The 20,649-nt window shown below is 42.7% G+C and overlaps 2 protein-coding genes and 1 long non-coding RNA gene across 5 annotated transcripts in view; 1 reads left to right on the top strand and 2 right to left on the bottom strand.

Annotated features, from left to right (window-relative positions):
* The window catches only part of SNX25 (sorting nexin 25), a 153,691-nt gene extending 152,973 nt beyond the window's left edge, over positions 1-718 (bottom strand). The window contains exon 1 of the mRNA XM_004040702.4: positions 634-718. The gene's annotated coding sequence lies outside the window, so the exon portion shown is untranslated. The remainder of the gene's footprint in view (positions 1-633) is intronic.
* Positions 719-949: 231 nt separating this feature from the next.
* Positions 950-20,649, top strand: part of CFAP97 (cilia and flagella associated protein 97) — a 52,062-nt gene continuing 32,362 nt past the window's right edge. The window contains exons 1-2 of one of the 3 annotated variants that reach the window (XM_019025996.4): positions 950-1,202; positions 13,274-14,334. In XM_019025996.4, coding sequence (XP_018881541.3) covers positions 13,290-14,334 — 1,045 coding nt within the window. In that variant the 5' untranslated portion in view covers positions 950-1,202; positions 13,274-13,289. Of the gene's footprint in view, positions 1,415-13,273; positions 14,335-20,649 lie in introns of all 3 variants that reach the window. The other 2 variants (XM_055384897.2, XM_055384898.2) reach the window with 2 other exon arrangements.
* Positions 10,581-12,404, bottom strand: LOC134758381 (uncharacterized). Its single transcript, XR_010133564.1, has 2 exons — positions 12,276-12,404; positions 10,581-10,740 (listed from the first exon to the last, which is right to left on the bottom strand). It is a non-coding gene; the product is annotated as an uncharacterized lncRNA (long non-coding RNA).

Here is a 20,649-nt window from a genome sequence, read left to right as displayed (position 1 = left end):
GTGAAGGACGAAAATAGACAATCCTTACTGGAACTCCCCGGGACAGGCAGGGTAAGACCCATATTTCCTACCCTTCTTTGCACTTAGATGTGAACAATATTTATTAACTACTGGATTGTATACCATTGCTGCCATAACAAATTACTACAAATTTAGTAGTTAAAACAACACAGGTGTATTGTCTTACAGTGCTTAAGGTATTAAGTCTAAAATCAAAATTTGCAGGCTCTAGTTCCTTCCGGAGGTTTCAGGAGAAAATCCGTTTCCTCCTTTTGCAGCTTCTACCTGCACTCCTTGGCTCATTGCCTCTTTCTGACATCACTCCAACCTCTAGCTTCTGTGCTCACAGCTCCCACTACTGACTTCGAACTTCTTGTCTCCCTCTTATAAGGACCTTTGTGATTCCATGGGGTCCACTGGATAATCCAGGTTAATCTTCCCATTTTGATCCTTAATCACATCAGCTAAATCCTGTCTGCCACATAAGGTGACATATTCACGTGTTGTGGGGACTAGGAGGTGCACATTTTTGGGGTGCCATCATCCTACCATACCTGAGAGTTCAACGAGAAGTTATTGTATTCACTATATTCTGCAGAGACATTTTTACCTTAGATTGTTTTAACTACCCACCTCGTTTACCACTTGGCAAAGGTCTTTCCATTCTGATACCAGCCTCTGGTCCACAGAACTAACTAGTGGTATGAACTTAAATTTGCTGATAGAAAATATCACAAACACACAGCCGCCGTCGTTTTTTACTCTTGTTTTGGTAGAGAATTACAAGATAATCAAGGCAGCTTTCCCTATTAACGCACGATAACAACGGGGCCTACCCGCGCCGCCCTAGGCAGCCGGGAGCAGCAGTAACGCCTCTAGGGCGCCCTGGCAACCACGCGCGCTGGACCGCCTTCTTCCGCGGCTCTTCTAGCGTGCGCGTCCCTGGCCCGGCCTCCACTCCGCCCGCGTGGAGCCCCGGCCTGGCCGCCTGCCCGCCGCGCTCTGTGACGCCCGCCGCGAGGGCCGCACGAGGCCCGGCGTGCGCCCCCGCCTCTCCCGAAGCGCCGGTCCCACGCCGCCCCTCCTTTCCCTTTCCGCTCTCTCCGCCTCCGGAAGCGCGGGCGCGCGGCGCCGGGAGCCCGTTCAGAGCCGCGGGAGTGCGCCAGCGCCGCGCGTGGGGCTGTGGTGGCCGCGGCTCTCAGGTGAGGGGCGCGCGAGCGGCTCCTGGCTCCCTGCTCGCGGGGCGCCCGCCACGCTCCTTTCCGTTCGCATCCGTTTCCCCGCTCCGGAGCCCAGGCGGCGGCGAGTACTCGGGGTGGGTTTAACGAAGCCTGCGCCGACGGTGGGGGACCGCGCCCCCACGACAGGGGCGCCCGCGGCGGCGGGTCGCGGCGCCGCCCCACCCCGGTCCCCGGTGAGAATGGCGGGTCCCGCCCTCTCACGCGTTCCGGGTGGCTTTGAGGGTCAGGATCAGCCCTAAATTGAAATTGGGCCGCGACCACATGCCGGGCCCTGACGACTGCTTCCTACCTCTAGGCACTCGAACCTAACCCACGAGGCCCGAGGGGTTATCTGCCTTCCGGGGACGGTAGGGGTGTAGACAAGAGCCTAGTGTTCCTGGAAACAGGTCTTTAATTTGGGCCGGGATTTTCATGTACCCAATTGGGCATCTTGTTGGAGGCCTACTGTGCTGTTTAACTACAGAAATGTATTGTCACAGTAACAAGACGACAATTTAAAAAGTGCCGGGTGCTTTTCTGTGTATTTTCCTGATGTTTGGTGAAAGCATTAGTCTTGTTATTGCTGGTCTGTAGGACCTGGCAAGTGGGGCGGGCCCAGTGACTCTCAGGCAGCTTTGGTAAAAACTTACCTGTCTCTTTTTTTTATTTTTATTTTTTGAGACAGGGTCTCTCTCTGTGGCCCAGGGTGGAGTGCAGTGGCACGATCATGTCTCACTGCAGCCTCCCAACTCCTGGGCTCAAGCGATCCTCCTGTCTTGGCCTCCCAAAGTCCGGGGATTACAGGCGTGAGCCATGCCCCTCCTGGCAAAACTCTGTCTTGATTGAGCACCAAAGGGTTGTTATGGTCTGATGAACTATCCTTTAATTTTATCCTTTCCTAGTCTGTTGTAAGGAGAATCTTAACTACTTTATTAAGTCATTTTTCTTATTTATTCTCTGGTAAATTGAATCACTTACCTCGTAGTAAATGTTATCTAAAGAATTGCTCAGTGGATGGGATTGTTGGGTAAATTTTCCTGTGAATTAAGTCACATGAGTGTTGAAATCTTTACAGTAACTCTGTTGGATATTGTTAACTAAAATTTAAACCTGAAAAGTCTCACAGGCACCGGACTATGCACCAGGGCGCATGAACTGTGACCACTTAGGGAGGCAGCTGGCTTCCAGCTCTTGGGGACTGCATGACCTTATCATGGAAATGCAGATAAAGGCATAGTTCTGGTGTGTGCTTCCGGAGGGGTGGGGGAAGACGGCAGGAAACTATCAAGGAAACTAGGTTGAAACACGGTGATTTTTTTTTTTTTTTTTTTTTTTGAGATAGGATCTCACTCTGTTGCCTAGGCTGGAGTGCAATGGCCTGATCTCGGCTCACTGCAGCCTCAGCTCCCAGGTTCCAGCGATTCTCCCACCTCAGCCTCCGGAGTAGCTGGGACTACAGGCGAGAGCTACAACGCCCGGCTAATTTTTGTATTTTTTGTAGAGGTGGGGTTTGGCCATGTTGGCCAGGCTGGTCTCAAGCTCCTGGGCTCAAGTGGTCTGCCTGCCTGGGCCTCCCAAAGTTACAGGCATGAGCCTGTAACATGAGCCACCGCACAAGAGCCACCATGCCCAGCCACACACATACAAGGCGATTTTTCTACCCTCGTGGGTAGCAAAGAGCATGGCTCAATCTTAAATCTCCTAACTCCACACTCCTTTGTGGGATAAACATTCTTTGAATGACTAAATTCATCAGGTTCTCCTTTGGGTACTGGGGTTATAAAGATGAGGAAGTGACGAGGAGCTCCCAGTCTGGCAAGGAGACAAGTGTAGGGGATGGGGGGAAAAACAAAAAACCTTTTTCCTTTAGCTGGGTCTGCAGCTGGGGCTGTGAGACAGATTAACAGGAGAAAAGGCATACGTATTTTATGTTAATTTTTACAATGCCACAGGGCTTTCCTGAAAAAGAAGTGGATAGGCCAGAAAGTTTCTATACGGTGTTTAAAAGATGATAAACTGTGGAGATAACGACATGAAGAGATCATAAAACCAGGTGGAGGGTTAGATCTCTAGGGATTTAAACTATGGGACGGTAAATACAGGCATACCTTGGAGATATTTTGGTTGGTTGCAGACCACCACAATAAATTAAATCTTGCAGTAAAGCGAGTCACATGAATTTTTTGGTTTCCCAGTGCATATAAAAGTTATGTTTACACTATACCGTGGTCTGTTAAGGATACAATGGTATTATGCTTAAGAAATGTACATACGTTATCTAAAAAATAATTTATGGCTAAAAAATGCTGTCAATCATCTGAGCCTTCAGGGAGTTGTAATTTTTTTTGCTGGTGGAGGGTCTTGCCTCACTGTTGATGGCGGCTGACTGATCAGGGTGCTGAGTGCTGAAGGTTGGGATGGCTGTGGCAGTTTCTTCAAATAAGACAATGATTAACTTTGCTTCATTGATTGACTTCTTTTCACAAAAGATTTCTGTAGCTTGTGATGCTGCTTGACAGCATTTTATCCACAGTAGAACTTTTTTTTTTTTTTTTGAGACGGAGTCTTGCTCTGTCGCCTGGGCTGGAGTGCAGTGGTGTGATCTGGGCTCACTTGCAGCCTCCGCTTCCCGGGTTCAAGAGATTCTCCTGCCTCAGCCTCCCAAGTAGCTGGGATTACAGACATGGGCCACCACGCCCGGCTAATTTTTTTGTATTTGTAGTAGAGATGAGGTTTCACCATGTTGGTCAGACTGGTCTTGAACTCCTGACCTGAAGTGATCCACCCACCTCGGCCTCCCAAAGTGTTGGGATTACAGGCGTGAGCCACAGCACCCGGCCTCACAGTAGGACTTCTTTAAAACGAAGTCAGTCTTCTCAAACCCTGCCGCTGCTTTATTAGCTAAGTATACAGAGTATTCTAAATCATTTGTTGTCATTTCAACTACCTTTACAGCTTCTTCACCAGGAGTAAATTCCATCTCAGGAAACTACTTTCTTTGCTCATCCATAAGAAGCAAGTCCTCATCTGTTCAAGTTTTATTGTGAGATTGCAGCGATTCAGTTACATCTTGAGGCACCACTTATTTTTTCTTTTTTTTGACAGGGTCTTGTTCTGTCACCCAGGCTGCAGTGCTTTGGCATGATCCCAGGTCATTGCAGCCTCAACCTCCCCAGCCCAAGTGATCCTCCTGCCTCACAGCCTCTACAGGCACATGCCACCGCAACCCAGCTTTTTTTTTTTTTGAGACAGAATCTCACTCTGTCACCCGCTGGAGTGCAGTGACGTGAGCTCGGTTCACTGCTGCAACCTCTACCTCCCAGGTTCAAGTGATTCCCATGCCTCAGCCTCCCGAGTAGCTGGGATTACAGACATGTGCTACCACACCTAGCTAATTTTTGTATTTTTAGTAGAGACGGAGATTCACCCTGTTGACCAGGCTGGTCTCGAACTACTGTCCTCAAGTCATTTGCCTGCCACAGCCTCCCAAAGTGCTGGGATTATAGGCGTGAGCCACCGTGCCCAGCTAATTTTGTAGTTTAGTTTTTTCTTTTAAGAGATGGGATCTCACTGTGTTGTCCAGTCTGGTCTAAAACTTCTGGGCTCAACTGGTCCTCCTGCCTTGGCCTTCTAAAATACCAGGCTCCACTTCTAATTCTAGTTCCAGTGCCATTTCTACCACAGCTGCAGTTCCTTCCCCAGTTAAGTCTTAAATCCCTTAAAGTTATCCATAAGGGTTAGAATCAGCTTCTTCCAAACTCTTGTTGATGTTGATATTTTGACCTCCTCCTATGAATCATAAGTGTTCTTAATGGGGAAGGTTTTCAATTTATTTTGCTCAGATCTGTCAGAGGAATTATTATCTGTGACAAATATGGCCTTACAAAATGTATTTCTTGAAAAGTAAGACTTGAAATTTGACTTACTCCTTGAACCATGGGCTGCAGAATGGATGTTGTTAGCAGGCGTGGAAACAACATTAATCTTGCACATCTTCATTAGAGCTATTGGGTGACCAGGTACATTGTCAATGAGCAGTAATATTTTGAATTTTTTTGTCTGAGCAGTCGATCTCAACAATGGGCTTAAAACATTCAGTGAATTATGGCTGTAAATAGGTGTGCTGTCATTTGGGCTTTTTGTTTTATATATAGACCACAGGCAGAGTAGATATAGCATAATTCTTAAGGCCCTTAAGATTTTTTCTTTTTTTTTTTCTTTTTGGACAGAGTCTTGCTGCCTCGCCCAGGCTGAAATGCACTGGCACAATCTTGGCTCACTGCAACCTCCACCTCCTGGGTTCAAGTGATTCTCATGCCTCAGCCTCCCGAGTAGCTGAGACTATTAATATAAAAATTAGCCCCTGGCTAATTTTTGTTATTTTTAGTGGAGACAGGGTTTCACCATGTTGGCCAGGCTGGTCTGGAACTCCTGACCTCAGGTGATCCGCCTGCCTTGGCCTCCGAAAGTGCTTGGATTATAGGTGTGAGGCATCGCACCCAGATTTTTCTTTTCTTTTGAGACGGAGTCTTGCTCTGTCACCCAGGCTGTAGTGCAGTGGCCGGATCTCGGCTCACTGCAACCTGCCTCCTGGGTTCAACCTATTCTCCAGCCTCAGCTTCCCCAGTAGCTGGAATTAACAGGTACATGCCACCACTCCTGGCTAATTTTTCTATTTTTTGTAGAGACGGGGTTTCGCCATGTTGCTCAGGCTGGTCTCCATCTCCTGGCCTCAAGTGATCTGCCCGTCTCAGCCTCCCAAAGTGCTGGAATTACAGGTGGGAGCCACTGTACCCAGCCTAAGGGCCCTAATATTTTTGAAATGGCAGAGTCTTGCTGCCTCGCCCAGGCTGAAATGCACTGGCACAATCTTGGCTCACTGCAACCTCCACCTCCTGGGTTCAAGTGATTCTCATGCCTCAGCCTCCCGAGTAGCTGAGACTATTAATATAAAAATTAGCCCCTGGCTAATTTTTGTTATTTTTAGTAGAGATAGGGTTTCACCGTGTTGGCCAGGCTGGTCTTGAATTCCTGACTTCAAGTGATCTGCCCACTTCAGCCTCCGGAAGTGTTGGGATTATAGGCGTGAGCCACCACACCCGGCTGAGCAGGCTTCTTTTCTTAAACCTTATGAGACAGCCTCTGGTAGCTTGAGATTTCTACATCAGGTCTTTACCTCTCTCGGCCTTCATAGAATTGAGAGCGAGTGAGGGCCTTGCTTTGGACTAGGCTTTGGCTTAGGGGAATGTGGTGGCTGGCTTGGTGTATCCAGACCATTCAGACTTTCTCCATATCAGCAGTAAGGCTCTTTCGCTTTCTTATTCCCATGTTTGCTGGAGTAGCAGTCTTAATTTCCTTCAAGAATTTTTCCTTTGCTTTCACAACTTGACTAACTGGTGCAAGAGGCCTAGCTTTTGGCCTGTCTCCTGGACTTTCAGCATACCTTCCTCACTAAGCTTAATCATTTCTAGCTTTTGATTTAAAATTTTCTAAGGGATGGGAGTTGGAATAATTTGGATGTTAAGTGGACTAGGAAAATTTAAACTTTTCGCGGTGGCTCACACCTGTAATCCCAGCACTTTGGGAGGCCAAGGCGGGCGGATCCCGAGGTCAGGAGATCAAGACCATCCTGGCTAACACGGTGAAACCCCGTCTCTACTAAAAATACAAAAATTAGCCGGGTGTGGTGGCACGTGCCTGTAATTCCAGCTACTCGGGAGGCTGAGGCAGGAGAATCCCTTGAAGCAGGGAGTCTGAGGTTGCGGTGAGCCGAGATCACGCACCACTGTGCTCCAGCCTGGGAGACTCAGAGAGACTCTGTCTCAAAAAAAAAAAAAAAAAATTCAAAAACAACTTTTCTTTTAATATATTTGCCAGTAAAATCCAGCAGAGACATTCAGTGTAATAGTCACGTGGCTGTTAATAAGTTTGTATAAATATGTGTAATATTAATTCTTGGCCAAGAATTAATAGAAACTTATTACTTGATTGTGAGTTAGTAAAATTGCTCTTTTGTTATGTTTAAGATCTCTTCATTTCTTCAGACAGTGTAATCATCCATCTCTTATAGCTGAATAATTTTCTGATTTCAGTTTCTTCAAATTTCAAGAAAATGTTTATTTTTTATATTTGTAATTTAAGCTACATGTCTTTTTTTTTTTTTTTTAATTAAGAGGGAGTCTCGCTCTATTGCCCAGGATGGAGTGCAGTGGCAAAATATCAGCTCACTGCAACCTCTGCCTCCTGGATTCAAGCGATTCTCCTGCCTCAGCTTCTTGAGTAGCTGGGATTACAGGCGCCTGCCACCACACCCGGCTAATCTTTGTATTTTTGTAGAGATAAGGTTTCACCACGTTGGCCAGGCTGGTTTTGAACTCCTGACCTCAAATAATCCATTCCCCTCGGCTTCCCGAAATGCTGGGATTACAGGCGCAACCCGCTGCCCTTGGCCTTAAACTACATTTCTTCAACTCTGGTTCCTGATTTATTCTAGTGAGGCCTTAATCTATTAGCAGTTTTCCTAGACACTGTCATATTACCTATGACACTTGACACTGTCTAATACCACCCAAAGTTTAAACTTTCATTCCATCTTTATGTATCATAGTACATTACCTTTTGATGAAAGCTTTTTATCTCCGTAGATCAGTGGCATTTCCAACCCTTGCCTGAGACTCTCAAGAATGTGAAGCTGGTTTTACATCAAGGCCTAGTACACTCAGTGCACTTAAGTAATAGAAATGATGGTTTCATGACACTTACTCTTATAATATGTAATGCACTCTTTTTTTTTTTTTTTTTTTTTTTTGAGACGGACTATCCTTCTGTCCCCCAGGCTGGAAGCATGATCTCAGCTCACTGCAACCTCCGCCTGCCAGGTTCAAGTGATTCTCCTGCCTCAGCCTCCCGAGTAGCTGGGATTATAGGCACGCGCCACCACACCCAGCTAATTTTTTATATTTTTGGTAGAGACAGGGTTTCATCATGTTGGCCAGGCTGGTCTTGAACTCCTACCTCAAGTGATCTGCCCACCTCGGCCTCCCAAAGTGCTGGGATTACAGGCGTGAGCCACTGCACCTGGCCTATAATGCACTGTTGATTATTACACTGTGTTCTACTTCTTTGTCAGTTTAATGATTGACATAAGCTACTGAATTGATTTTAAACTGGATTGTGACCTGTAGTTTATAAAATATTGCTCTGGGCTATGCTATTAAACCGTTTACTTTTGAAATTTGAAGAAACAATTTAAAAATTTTAATTGCAAAGGTATTCTTAACCACACAACAAAGTAAGAAAGGAAAAAACAATAACCACAGTTCTTTTTAGAGTCCAGAGTGCTCACCATTACACTGTGGGGTATCCACAGTTCTTTTTATTCCATTCCTTGACATTTTGTTTTCAAACGTGAATTATCTTACAAAAAAGGTGACATTTTTGGGAGTTTAATGACAGTGTTATAAGACCTATTCACCATTCAGTGGCTATTTTAGTTTGTTTTTCCTTTTACATTCAAGTGGGCACAATTAGATTATGATCAGCCATAGTCTTTACGTTTGTGATGACTCGTGATCGCAGGCCTCTATCCGAGTTTTTATATTTCTCCTTCCCGTGAGCACACTGCTCCTCTCCCCTCCCCTCATGGGTTATACTCATGTTTAATGTATATCCTTCCAATCCATGTTCTATAACTTGGCTTGTATGTTTGTGCTCATGAAGAATATAGCATTGCTTTGTATATGTTTTAAGTTTTATGTAATTGTATCATTGCTTGCTTATTTATTTATTTATTTATTTTGAGACAAGGTCTTGCCCTGTAGCCCAGGCTGGAGTGCAGTGGTGTGATGATGACTCATTGCATTATCAACCTCCTGGGCACAAGTGATCCTTCTACCTCAGCCTCCTCAGTAGCTGGGACTCCAGGCACACCACTATGCCCAGCTAATTTTTATTTTTTAATTTTTTGTAGCAACGGGGTCTCATTATGTGGTCTGGAACTCCTGGGCTCAAGCAATCCTCCCACCTTGGCCTCCCTAACTGCTGAGATTACAGTCATGAGCCATGGTGCCAGCCTCATTGCTTTTTAAATTCTGCTTTTTTATTCAGTGTTATTTTTGTAGCTCTCAGTGTATCCTTTTTGGCAGATATGTGCATATGTGCTTACACAACATTTTATTTATTCATTTTCCTCTTCATAGACAGTGAAGTTGTTTCTCATGCATTGCTACTGCAAGCAGTAGTAGATGCTATGCTGCCATGAACATCCTGTGTACATGCCCGGGATCACACAACTGGGAAATAGCAGAATCATATTTCGAGTCTGGGTGTGTCTGACTCCATTGATTGTTTCAACCACTGAGCAGACTCCCACTCATCACTTATGTGCCTAATTTATTACACAAACACTATTAGGGTAACAGTAATGGAACTATAATGGGGTTGTATGTCATTTTTCTTTTAAAGGTCAATTCTTAACTTATGGCCTCCTCTCCCCTAGTTTTGCTTTAACTGTAAATTATATTATTAATTCAGTATAGAAAAGTTTTGTATTCTGTATTTTTCATGTTCATACATCATCTAAATCAAGGGTCTACAAGCTGGGCACAGTGGTGTGCGCCTGTAGTCCCAGCTGCTCTGGAGGCTGAGGTGGGAGGATCACTTGAGCCCAGGAGTTGGAGGCTGCAGTGAGCTAGAATCCTGTCACTGTACTCCAGCCTGGGCGATGGAGTGACGACCTGTTTCTTTAAAAAATTTAAATAAATCTATCAACCAAGGATCTACAAACTTTTCTTTCTTTTGAGATGGAGTCTCGCTCTTGTCGCCCAGGCTGGAGTGCAATGGTGCGATCTCAGCTCACTGCAACTTCTGCCTCCTGCATTCAAGTGATCCTCCTGCCTCAGCCTCCCTAGTGGCTGGAATTACAGGCACACACTGCCACACCCGGCTAATTTTTGTATTTTTAGTAGAGAAGGAGTTTCGCCATGTGGGCCGGGCTGGTTTCGAACTCCTGACCTCAGGTGATCCACCCGCCTTGGCTTCCCAAAGTGTTGGGATTACAGGCGTGAGCCACTGCGCCCGGCCTACAAACTTTTCAGTAAGGGATCAGATGCTAAGTATTTTAGTCTCTGTGGGCCATAGGGTCTCAATCACAACTACTTAGCTCTGCAGTCGTAGTGTGAAAGCTGGGGGAGACAATACATATACCCATCAGTGGGGCTGTGTTCCAATAAAACTTTATTTACAAAAACAGATGGCAGACAAGATTTGGCTTATGGACAGGTAGTTTGCTGACTCGTGATCTAAGTGATGATGTTAACAGAATCGTAATATTTATCTATGGAAGCTTTTCCATGTTACAAGTAATGTTAGAATTCCCTTATTTATTTATTTATTTATTTATTTATGAGATGGAGTCTCTCTCTGTCGCCCAGGCTGGAGTGCAGTGGTGCGATCTCAGCTCACTGCAGCCTCTGTCTCCTGGGTTTCAGCAGTTCTGCCTAAAGGCTGCAGAGTGTTGTGGCTGGTTTAGGATACAGATTACATAATCTTTTATTCCCTGATTTGATGTAAAATAGAATTAATTGTAATATGAATATAGTGAGCACATAATTGCATTTTTTGCTATTTTTGTTTTGTTTTTAAGACAGAGGCTCACATTGTCGCCTGGGCTGGAGTGGTACAATGGCGTGATCGCGGCGCACTGCAGCCTCCACCTCCTGGGTTCACGCCATTCTCCTGCCTCAGCCTCCTGAGTAGCTGGGATTACAGGCGCAAACTACCACACCTGGCTAATTTTTTGTATTTCTAGTAGAGATGGGGTTTCACTATATTGGCCAGAGTAGTCTCGAACTCCTGACCTTGTGATCCACCCGCCTTCGCCTCCCGAAGTGCTGGGATTACAGCATGAGCCACCGTGCCTGGCCTTTTGCTGTTTTATTATTGGAAATTATGTTATTGTCACTTTTGACTATCAGCGTGTACTCATGGCTTCTCATAGAAATTATTTTTTCATTTTTATGTATATTTGTCTTTTTTTCTTTTTCAGTGCTGAATTGTCCAACTTGGACAGTGGAAGCCCCTTTAAACTGATCCTCTGTTTCATTCCTGCCACCCCAGGCATATTTGTGAATATTGTGCTTTCTGGCAACAATAAGCTGATCCAGGCTCTTTGCCTCCAGAAATGCAGTCCCCTGCCTGCCAAGGAGTCCTGGGGTTTTTTAGTGGAGAATAGTATTAGAAGGTCAATTCTGGGTGGGGCGCGGTGGCTCACGCCTGTAATTTGAGCACTTTGGGAGGCCGAGGTGGGCGGATCACAAGGTCAGGAGATTGAGACCATCCTGGATAACACGGTGAAACCCCGTCTCTACTAAAAATACAAAAAATTAGCTGGGCATGGTGGCGGGCGCCTGTAGTCCCAGCTACTCGGAAGGCTGAGGCAGGAGAATGGCATGAACCCGGGAGGCGGAGCTTGCACACTGATCCGAGATTGCACCACTGCACTCCAGCCTGGGTGACAGAGCGAGACTCCGTCTCAAAAAAAAAAAAAAAAAAAAAGAAGGTCAATTCGATCTTAAGCTTATCAGTAATAGATAATGTGACACAGCTGCTTTGACCACTGTAATAAACAGATAAACATTTTTTAAAGACTATGACTTTATAGTGATGTTTCTAATTTAACTGTATGGAGTATTAAAATATTTTAAATCAATTTTTTATCATAGTAATACATAAATTTACAGGTCAACTAGTAATTTAAGGTCTATAACAAAAACAGTGGTCTCTAGGGAAAAAAAACCACAAAAATCAGTGGCCCCTGCCCCCTGATAAAAGCAACTGCTTTGAACATTTTAATCCATTTTTTGTAATACTTAACTCCATGTGTCTGAATAATATACCTTGGTTTTTCCATTTTAGACAGCCATTGGCGGTATGCTGTGAATTTCTCATATATCAGACCCCCCTTTAACACAGTGAGACATATATACTCTTCCCCTTTCATTTTCTATATGTGGTTTTGGCACAGTTTGTGATTACATATTCCGAAGTTCGACATACCTGTGCAGCCTGTATGTGTGACTTAGAAGTTTTGTTCCTCTTCAAGAAGGGATGGGGAACCTTAACAGGAATCATCTCCTTGTCTCTGCTTCTTCCTTCGTAACTGCAGTAAAGGGGCAGAAAGCGGACAAAGACAGCAAGTCCTGAAATATATCAGTCAATCCTCACTGCACGACTTCCACTAGAATCGTGTGTTTGGATGGTTTAGCTGGTCCTATGAGATGTTTCTTGTTTTCCTTTCTTTTATTTTTTGACTTTTATTCTCAAGGGAAGTGACTATGAGTTTTTTTTTTTAACTCTATCCTTTCTTATTCTAAACTCTAATTGTACTTAATTTGTATATCTTTGGGGTTTTTGTTTTTGTTTTTGTTTGTTGTTGTTGAGATGGAGTCTTGCTCTGTCGCCAGGCTGGAGTGCAGTGGTGTGATCTCGGCTCACTGCAACCTCCACCTCCTGGGTTCAAGCACTTCTCCTGCTTCAGCTTCCCGAGTAGCTGGGACTACAGGCACATGGCATCACGCCCAGCTAATTTTTGTATTTTTAGTAGAGACGGGGTTTCACCATGTTGGCCAGGATGGTCTCGATCTCTTGACCTCGTGGTCCACCCACCTCGGCCTCCCAAAGTGCTGGGATTACAGGCATGAGCCACCGCGCCCAGCCTTTTTCTTTGTTTTGTTGTACTTAATTTATAGAAGGCAGATTATCCTTAAGGTTCACTTAGGTATCCATGTTTGTGACATCCCTACCTTGATGATCTGTTATTTTCTTGTGAACTTAACTATGGGACTTTTTTATTTTTCAGATAATTGGTAGAACTTGTTACTCATAGAACCCCATCATCACTTCACTGAGTTACTTTTTTTGTTGTTGTTTTTATAATGTTTCTTTTTATATATTAAACACACTTGTCAGTTTGGGAAAATTATTTAATTATTGTATACAAATGGAAAGTATTTGGAAATCACTCTTTAGTCTGATGTTTACATTTTTTTTTTCAGATATATTTTTGCCATCATGGATCAGTTTGGAGATATATTAGAAGGTGAAGTGGACCATTCTTTCTTTGACAGTGACTTTGAAGAAGGAAAGAAATGTGAAACTCACTCAGTTTTTGACAAGCAAAATGATGACCCAAAGGAAAGAATAGATAAAGATACAAAAAATGTAAATTCGAACACTGGAATGCAAACAGCAGAAAATTATCTTACTGAGAAAGGAAATGAAAGAAACATGAAATTTCCCCCAGAACACCCTGTAGAGAATGATGTTACACAAACTGTAAGTTCTTTCTCATTGCCAGCCTCTTCAAGATCAAAAAAATTGTGTGATGTTACAACAGGACTTAAAATACACGTATCCATTCCAAATAGAATTCCCAAAATTGTAAAAGAAGGTGAAGATGATTACTACACAGATGGAGAGGAAAGCAGTGATGATGGGAAGAAGTACCATGTGAAGTCCAAGTCCGCTAAACCATCTACTAACGTTAAAAAAAGCATAAGGAAAAAGTATTGCAAAGTTAGCCCCTCTTCCTCCTCCTCTTTATCTTCCTCATCTTCAGGTTCAGGTACAGATGGTTTAGATGCAGGGTCTGATAGCCATCTATCTGATTCGTCTCCATCATCCAAGAAACATGCATCTGGTATAACCCTCCTGTCACCAAAACAGAAGTATCAATCAGGAATAAAATCGACAGAAGCACAGCCTTCAAGTACTACACCAAAATGTGGCCACTACCCTGAGGAGTCTGAAGATACTGTGACTGACGTAAGTCCCTTATCAACTCCAGACATTAGCCCTCTTCAGTCTTTTGAACTGGGCATAGCAAATGATCAAAAAGTGAAAATTAAAAAGCAAGAAAATGTGAGCCAAGAAATATATGAAGATGTTGAGGATTTGGAAAATAATTCAAAATATTTGAAAGCAGCCAAAAAAGGGAAAGAAAAACATGAGCCTGATGTCTCCTCAAAGTTGTCTTCAGTGTCAGACTCCAGTTTAGACTACAGACATAAACAGAAAGTCTTACATGACACAATGGATCTGAATCATCTCTTGAAAGGTAGTTTTCTTTTCTTCTTAAAATATGTGTGTTTAAATATTATATATTGAGCATAAATATTAAATGCTATGAATTTGCATTGATCTAGTAGATATTTTTTATTGTTGGGAATGATATTATTAGTAACTTTACCAAATACTCTATTTTACCATAAAAATAGAATATCATTTGTATTATTTTGTATAGTAATTTGTGTTTGTATAATACAAATTTTATTTTAGTGCCTTAAAAACTCAGAATGTCTAGAGGAAACAGATGGATAAGATAAATGAGAGAAGGGTAGCCAGATGTTTTTCCGCTTTTGATAGAGACACGGACATATTTCACTTTCTTCTTTAAGAAAGGCAGCAGCGCTCAGGTTAACACCTGATGTGGCGTCCTCATATCAGGGACAGTGGCAAGAATGCTGGCAAATGAGAGAACTCAGAGTAAACTAAAGAGGACTCTTCAGACTTTTAAGTTAAAGGCTAAAGAGCATTACTTAAAAATAATTACCAAATTGATGAAAAACATTAAGTTGCTTTAAGATATAAGGTATTTTTGAATTAGAGTAGTCTTTTTGCTTTGTTTCTTATCAATTTATTATTATTTATATTTAGTTTGAAAGTAACAATTTTCCAGTTCAAATAAAAGCAACTTCATAGTTTATCTTTGGATTAGTTAATAGAACTAATAATACTGGGTGGGTTTTAGGTCAGTTGATGATAAAGTTTTTAAATTGTAAATAGAATTCTCTGTCTTCCTTTGTTTGAAATGTTAGTCTTTAAATAGATAAATTGCATATGGTAGCAATGTAAGGGCATAAACACCTTGTTAGTAGAAAATGGTCAAATTGACAGTGTATTTAGGAGCAGTTCACACTTGATGTTGCCACTTTTGTAGGTTTTGTTTTTTGTTTTTGAGATAAGGTCTTTCTCTGTCATCCAGGCTGGAGTGAAGTGGCGTGACCACAGCTCACTGCAGCCTTGACCTCCTGGGCTTAAGTAATCCTCCTGCCTCAGCCTCCTGAGTACCTAGGACCACAGTCATGCCGCACCACACCTGGCTAATATTTTTTATTTTTGTAGAGATGAGGTTTCTCTGTGCTGCGCGGGCTGCGTCGAACTCCTGGCCTCAAGCAAACCTCCTACCTCAGCGTCCCAAAGGGCTGGGATTATGGGTGCATGCCACTGCATCTGGCCCTGTCGTAGGTATTTTTTCCCCCTTTCTCTGATGGTACCTATTGATTTTTCTCCCTTTCTCTGATTGTACCTATTGATTGTTTAGAGTCTCTGAAAAATCATACTCTTATTGGCTAAGTCTTCACCCCATAAATCTTTCCTAATAAATGCTCATTCAGACTCTCAGAACTTTCAGCATTAAAGAGTTTTCTATTCATGCCCTCAATTCCTCCCATAAGAACTAAAGTGATCTTTTACAAAGTAAAAAAAAAGGTAAATCAATCCTATTAGTTTCCACTCTTCAGTGACTTACTCTTATATTAAAATCATACCTGGCCAGGAGCAGTGGCTCACACCTGTAATCCTAGCACCTTTGGAGGCCAAGGTGGGCAGATCGCTTGAGGTCAGGAGTTTGAGAGCAGCCTGGCCAACATGGCAAAACCCCGTCTCCACAAACAATACAAAAAATTAGCCGAGCATGGTGGCACACGCCTGTATTCTCAGGTACTCGGGAGGCTGAGGCATGAGAATTGCTTGAGCCTGGGAGGCGGAGTTTGCAGTGAGCTGAGATTGTGCCACTGCACTCCAGCCTGGATGACAGAGTGAGACTCCCATCTCAAAAAAAAAAATGTATATATGTGTATATATATATATGAAGCCAGGTGTGGTGGCACATACCTATAATCCCAGCTACTTTGAAGGCTGAGGCTAGAGGGTCCCTTGAGTCCCACCTAGGCAACATAGTGAAACCCTGGATGTTATTATTAAAATAATAATAATAGCGGCCGAGCATGGTGCTCACGCCTGTAGTCCCAGCACTTTGGGAGGCTGAGGCAGGCGGATCACGAGCTCAAGAGATCAAAACCATCCTGGCCAATGTGGTGAAACCCCATCTCTACTAAAAATACAAAAATTAGCTGGGCGTGGTGGCAGGCGCCTATAGTCCCAGCTACTCAGGAGGCTGAGGCAGGAGAATTGCTTGAACCCAGGAGGTGGAGGTTGCAGTTAGCCGAGATCGCGCCACTGCACTCCAGCCTGGCGACAGAGCGAGACTCCGTCTCAAAAAAATGATAATAGTAATAATATCTGAATTCCTTGTTATTGCCTAACAGACTCCAGATCAGTAATTCTCATCCCAGGCAGTGCATTAATATCACCTAGAGAACTCTTAAAACAAATACTGATGCCTAGGCTCTGCCCACAGGGATTCTGATGCAGTTGGTCTAGTATGCTGTTGAGATTGATGAGAACCATTGCTGTACGTTGTGAGGATATTGCTGGCCTTTTCGACCTGATGTTGAATTACTGAGTTCCAGTCACACTTTGTTGTTGTTGCCGCTCCTGTTGTAAGGACACTCCAGGTTTTTTCCCGTTGGTGAGGCACTTGCATTGCCGTGGCCCTTTTTCTTTGCAGAGGCTTGCTTCTACCTGTTTCTCAAGTCTCTGCCAGGGAGAGCCTTTTTCTAGACATCTATCTTTGGGAGCTTTACACTCCCCATGCCTCTCTGTGTCGCAAAAGCCTGTTTCTCTCCATCGGGATACTTACTAGACTCTGAAATTAGTTTGCTTGTGTGTCCCATTGCAGTGAATGAAGGCAGGATCTTATCTCTTGTTGGAATTCCCAAATACAGGCACATAATAGACAGTATTTGTAGACTGAAGGGACTGTCAGGAAGCTGCTTCTGTTGCACAGCTGTGCTGGTTAGGAAACGTATTTCATATGATTCATGGAAATTTCATTTTATAACAGTTGCCCATTCCTGTTAAACTTGCCATCTGAAATACATAGAATAAGTCTGTGCATCCTTCTGCATTATAATCTTTAAGACATTTGATTAATATTCTCCCCTGGGTAAAATCTCCAATTTTTAATCAAGCCATCTGGGGTAACAATTTTCTTGTAATTCTTTTTTCTTATAATTCTTACGGCCACTTTCCAGTCTGTGTGTTCATTAGTTAAGCTAGAGGATACGATTCGCTAGGTGGATGATTTATTGGGTTGACAGACAGCAGGCTGCAGCTCTCTCCTGCTCTTCTGGATTTCCAGCACCAACCTCAAGTGCTCTAACACAACGATTTTTAAACATTTTGGTCTTAGGACACTTTTACATTCATAAAAGTTATTGAGGATTCTGAAGAGCTTTTGTTTATATAGGTTATAGCTTCTATCTGTAAATATTTACCATATTAGAAATTACACATTTTTAAAATATTGATTTGTTTAATAGTAGTAATAAACTCATTATATAGTTGCCATATAATGTAAGTAACATATGTCATGAAAAAGGTGTATATCCAAAAAAATTAGTGATTTTTGCTAATCACTAGCATCTGGTTTAATAGAGTGTAGCTGGATTCTCAAATCAGCTTCTGCTTATAATCTATTATAATCTATATATCGTTGGGTGAAGGATGTATAGAAAATATGGCATATGCAAAATGTTCAAAAATGAAGGAGTATTTTAATAACCTTTTCAGTTACTTGTGGATTTTTTTATACCACAAGTTGTATTTTCTTTTTTGTTGTTGTTGTTTTTTGAGACAGAGTCTCACTCTGTCGCCAAGGCTGCAGTGCAGTGGCGCGAGCTTGGCTCACTGCAACCTCTGCCTCCCGGGTTCAAGCAATTCTCCCACCTCAGCCTCCTGAGTAGCTGGGATTACATGCGCCCTCCACCACGCCTGGCTAATTTTTGTATTTTTAGTAGAGACGGGGTTTCACCATGTTGGTCAGGCTGGTCTGGAACTCCTGACCTCAGGTGATCCACCTGCCTGGGCCTCTCAAAGTGCTGGGATTACAGGTGTGTACCACCTCGCCTGGCCCACAAGTAATAGTTTCTTAGATGTTAGTTGCAATGTGAAATCTGAAATTAATCTCAGTTAACTTTTAATCGTGAATTTCAAAGTCTGTTATGTTAAAACATATTGATCTTTCTTAATTGATTTTTAATGTATATTTTACCTATGCCTGGTTTTGGAATGTGACATATTGGGTATTTGGAAAATATTGTTTCACTGAGCTTACAAATGTTGGCAGGCCAGGTACAGTGGCTACGCCTGTCATCCCAGCACTTTGGGAGGCAGACGTAGGCAGATCACTTGAGCCCAGGAGTTTGAGACCAGCCTGGGCAACATGGTGAAACCCTGTCTCTACAAAAAATACAAAAATTAGCTAGGCATGGTGGTGTGTTCTACTGTAGTCCCAGCTGCGGGGGGAGGTTGAGATAGGAGGATCGCTTGAGCCAGGGAGTTGGAGGTTGCAGTGAACTGAGATCACGCCACTCCATTCCAACCTAGGAGACAGAGTAAGACCCTGTCTCAAAAAAAAAAAAAAAAAAAGGTTGGCAAATTTCAGAATACATTATATAGAAATCATAGTTGTTAATATCACTACCAGCCTCATCAGAAAGCTCTTGAGAAGCTGTCAAACCCATGGTGGCAGATACAAGTTTACCTAAAATACTATTTTTTGCTAAAAAGCTCAAATTTTATTGTTGGTAATAAATACTGTCAACTGTTTTCCTTGAAGTGACAGAATTGTTCTTTAAAATTATATTTGTAATGCAAAAATTGGATGGCGGTTGAAATTAAATCATAAAATATCATGAGATAATGCAGATTGCTCACTAATATTGTATAATAACATATATCTTGATATATGTTTTCTTGTGCATCAAATTTCTATTGCTGCATTGCTCTTCGTTCATAATTCTTACTGTGATTTGTAAGTGTTGAACCCATTTCCTGTTCAGAAAAAAAAAAGTACAGCTGACTGCCAGCAGTCATTTCTTGGGGCAAATGGGAAACGTGTTAAAAAGTTGCAGCCTGTTGTTTGGCATTAAAAAGTATTGTTCTTATAAAATTAGGTTAAAAATGGGTTGAAAAGAGAAATGTTCTAGAAGATAAATTAAAATGTTCAATATGTCTAGTGGGCTTTATTTTTTAAATATGGGCTTGTTTGACTAAATCATAATTTTTATTTTTAAGGGGACACTTCGGTTTTTTAAAATTTTGTAAGTACTATTTGTTCCCACAAATTATAAACCCCACTGTATCCTAGGAAAGAGGGTTAAAAAACGAGCATACAAAAGGAAGGTATTGTTTCAGCCAATAAAAAGCTTCTTACAGGAAGAAAACACTCAACTCTTAGAATTGTCAAGTTTTTAAAAACCATCTAATAGAAAATAGTCTGATTTCTGGGCTTTTTGTTCAGAGTCGTCAATGATTATCCAGGATTTTGAATACAAGAAGGGAATTCCAAATGAAACAATGTTTCTCATGTAACAGGTCACCCAAAGACACGATAGACTTCAGGGTTGATTGAGTGGCTCAAAACATCATCAGGGACCTACTTTCTAGCACTGTGTTCCTCCAGCCCTGGTGTTGGCTTCATTCTTAGGCTGCTAGGAGATGTCTGCAGCCGTTTTCAGTGTTCACCTTCAGACACAACAGTGTCCAGAGGAAGAGACAGTGTCTCTTCTCTGACTCTTGGAATGGAGGAAACTTCTTAAAGAAATTTGGCCCAGTCAACTTCCACATAGGTCTCCTTGCCCAGAACTGGTTACGCTCCCATTCCCGAACCAGTCGTTGGTAGGGGAAATGGGATTATCCTGGGCCAAGCAGGCTCACCCTGGAAGTCAGGGATCTGTGAAGTAGGAGGAAAATAGATGTACAGTAATTGGGCAGCCAACTTTGTCCAAGAGAGCTTCTCAAACTTCAGTATGCATACGGTTAACCCAAGGATACTGTTAAAATGCAGATTTGGGTTCAGTAAAACTAAGGTAAGAGCTAAATCGGCATTTCTAATCAGCCCCTACTGATGATACCCATGCTGCAGATCTAGGGACCATGGTCTGAATATCAAGACACTGAGTAAACTATTTGGTTCCATTGAAAATAAAGCATTCTTCACTCTTCCTATCTAACCCATTTCTGAAACTTAATTGGATATAGAGAACCTAAATATTTTTAACTTTTAAATAAGAAAAATAATCCTACCCCAAACTCCTGAACAGTTCCCCAATTATAATTAAATTGAAATACTGTTAAAAAGCATTTAACACAGATGCTGAGCTAAAATATAGAAGGGAAGCTTTATTCATAGTACTGCATAGTAAGGAACCCCTGATAGAAGAGATTTGCCAGTAGGTGGCGCTCA

Source organism: Gorilla gorilla, chromosome 3 (genome assembly GCF_029281585.2).
Source record: "Gorilla gorilla gorilla isolate KB3781 chromosome 3, NHGRI_mGorGor1-v2.1_pri, whole genome shotgun sequence".
Classification (NCBI taxonomy): Eukaryota; Metazoa; Chordata; class Mammalia; order Primates; family Hominidae; genus Gorilla; species Gorilla gorilla.
The sequence above is the reverse complement of the archived record's forward strand: the minus strand, read 5'-3'. Positions and strand labels throughout refer to the sequence as shown.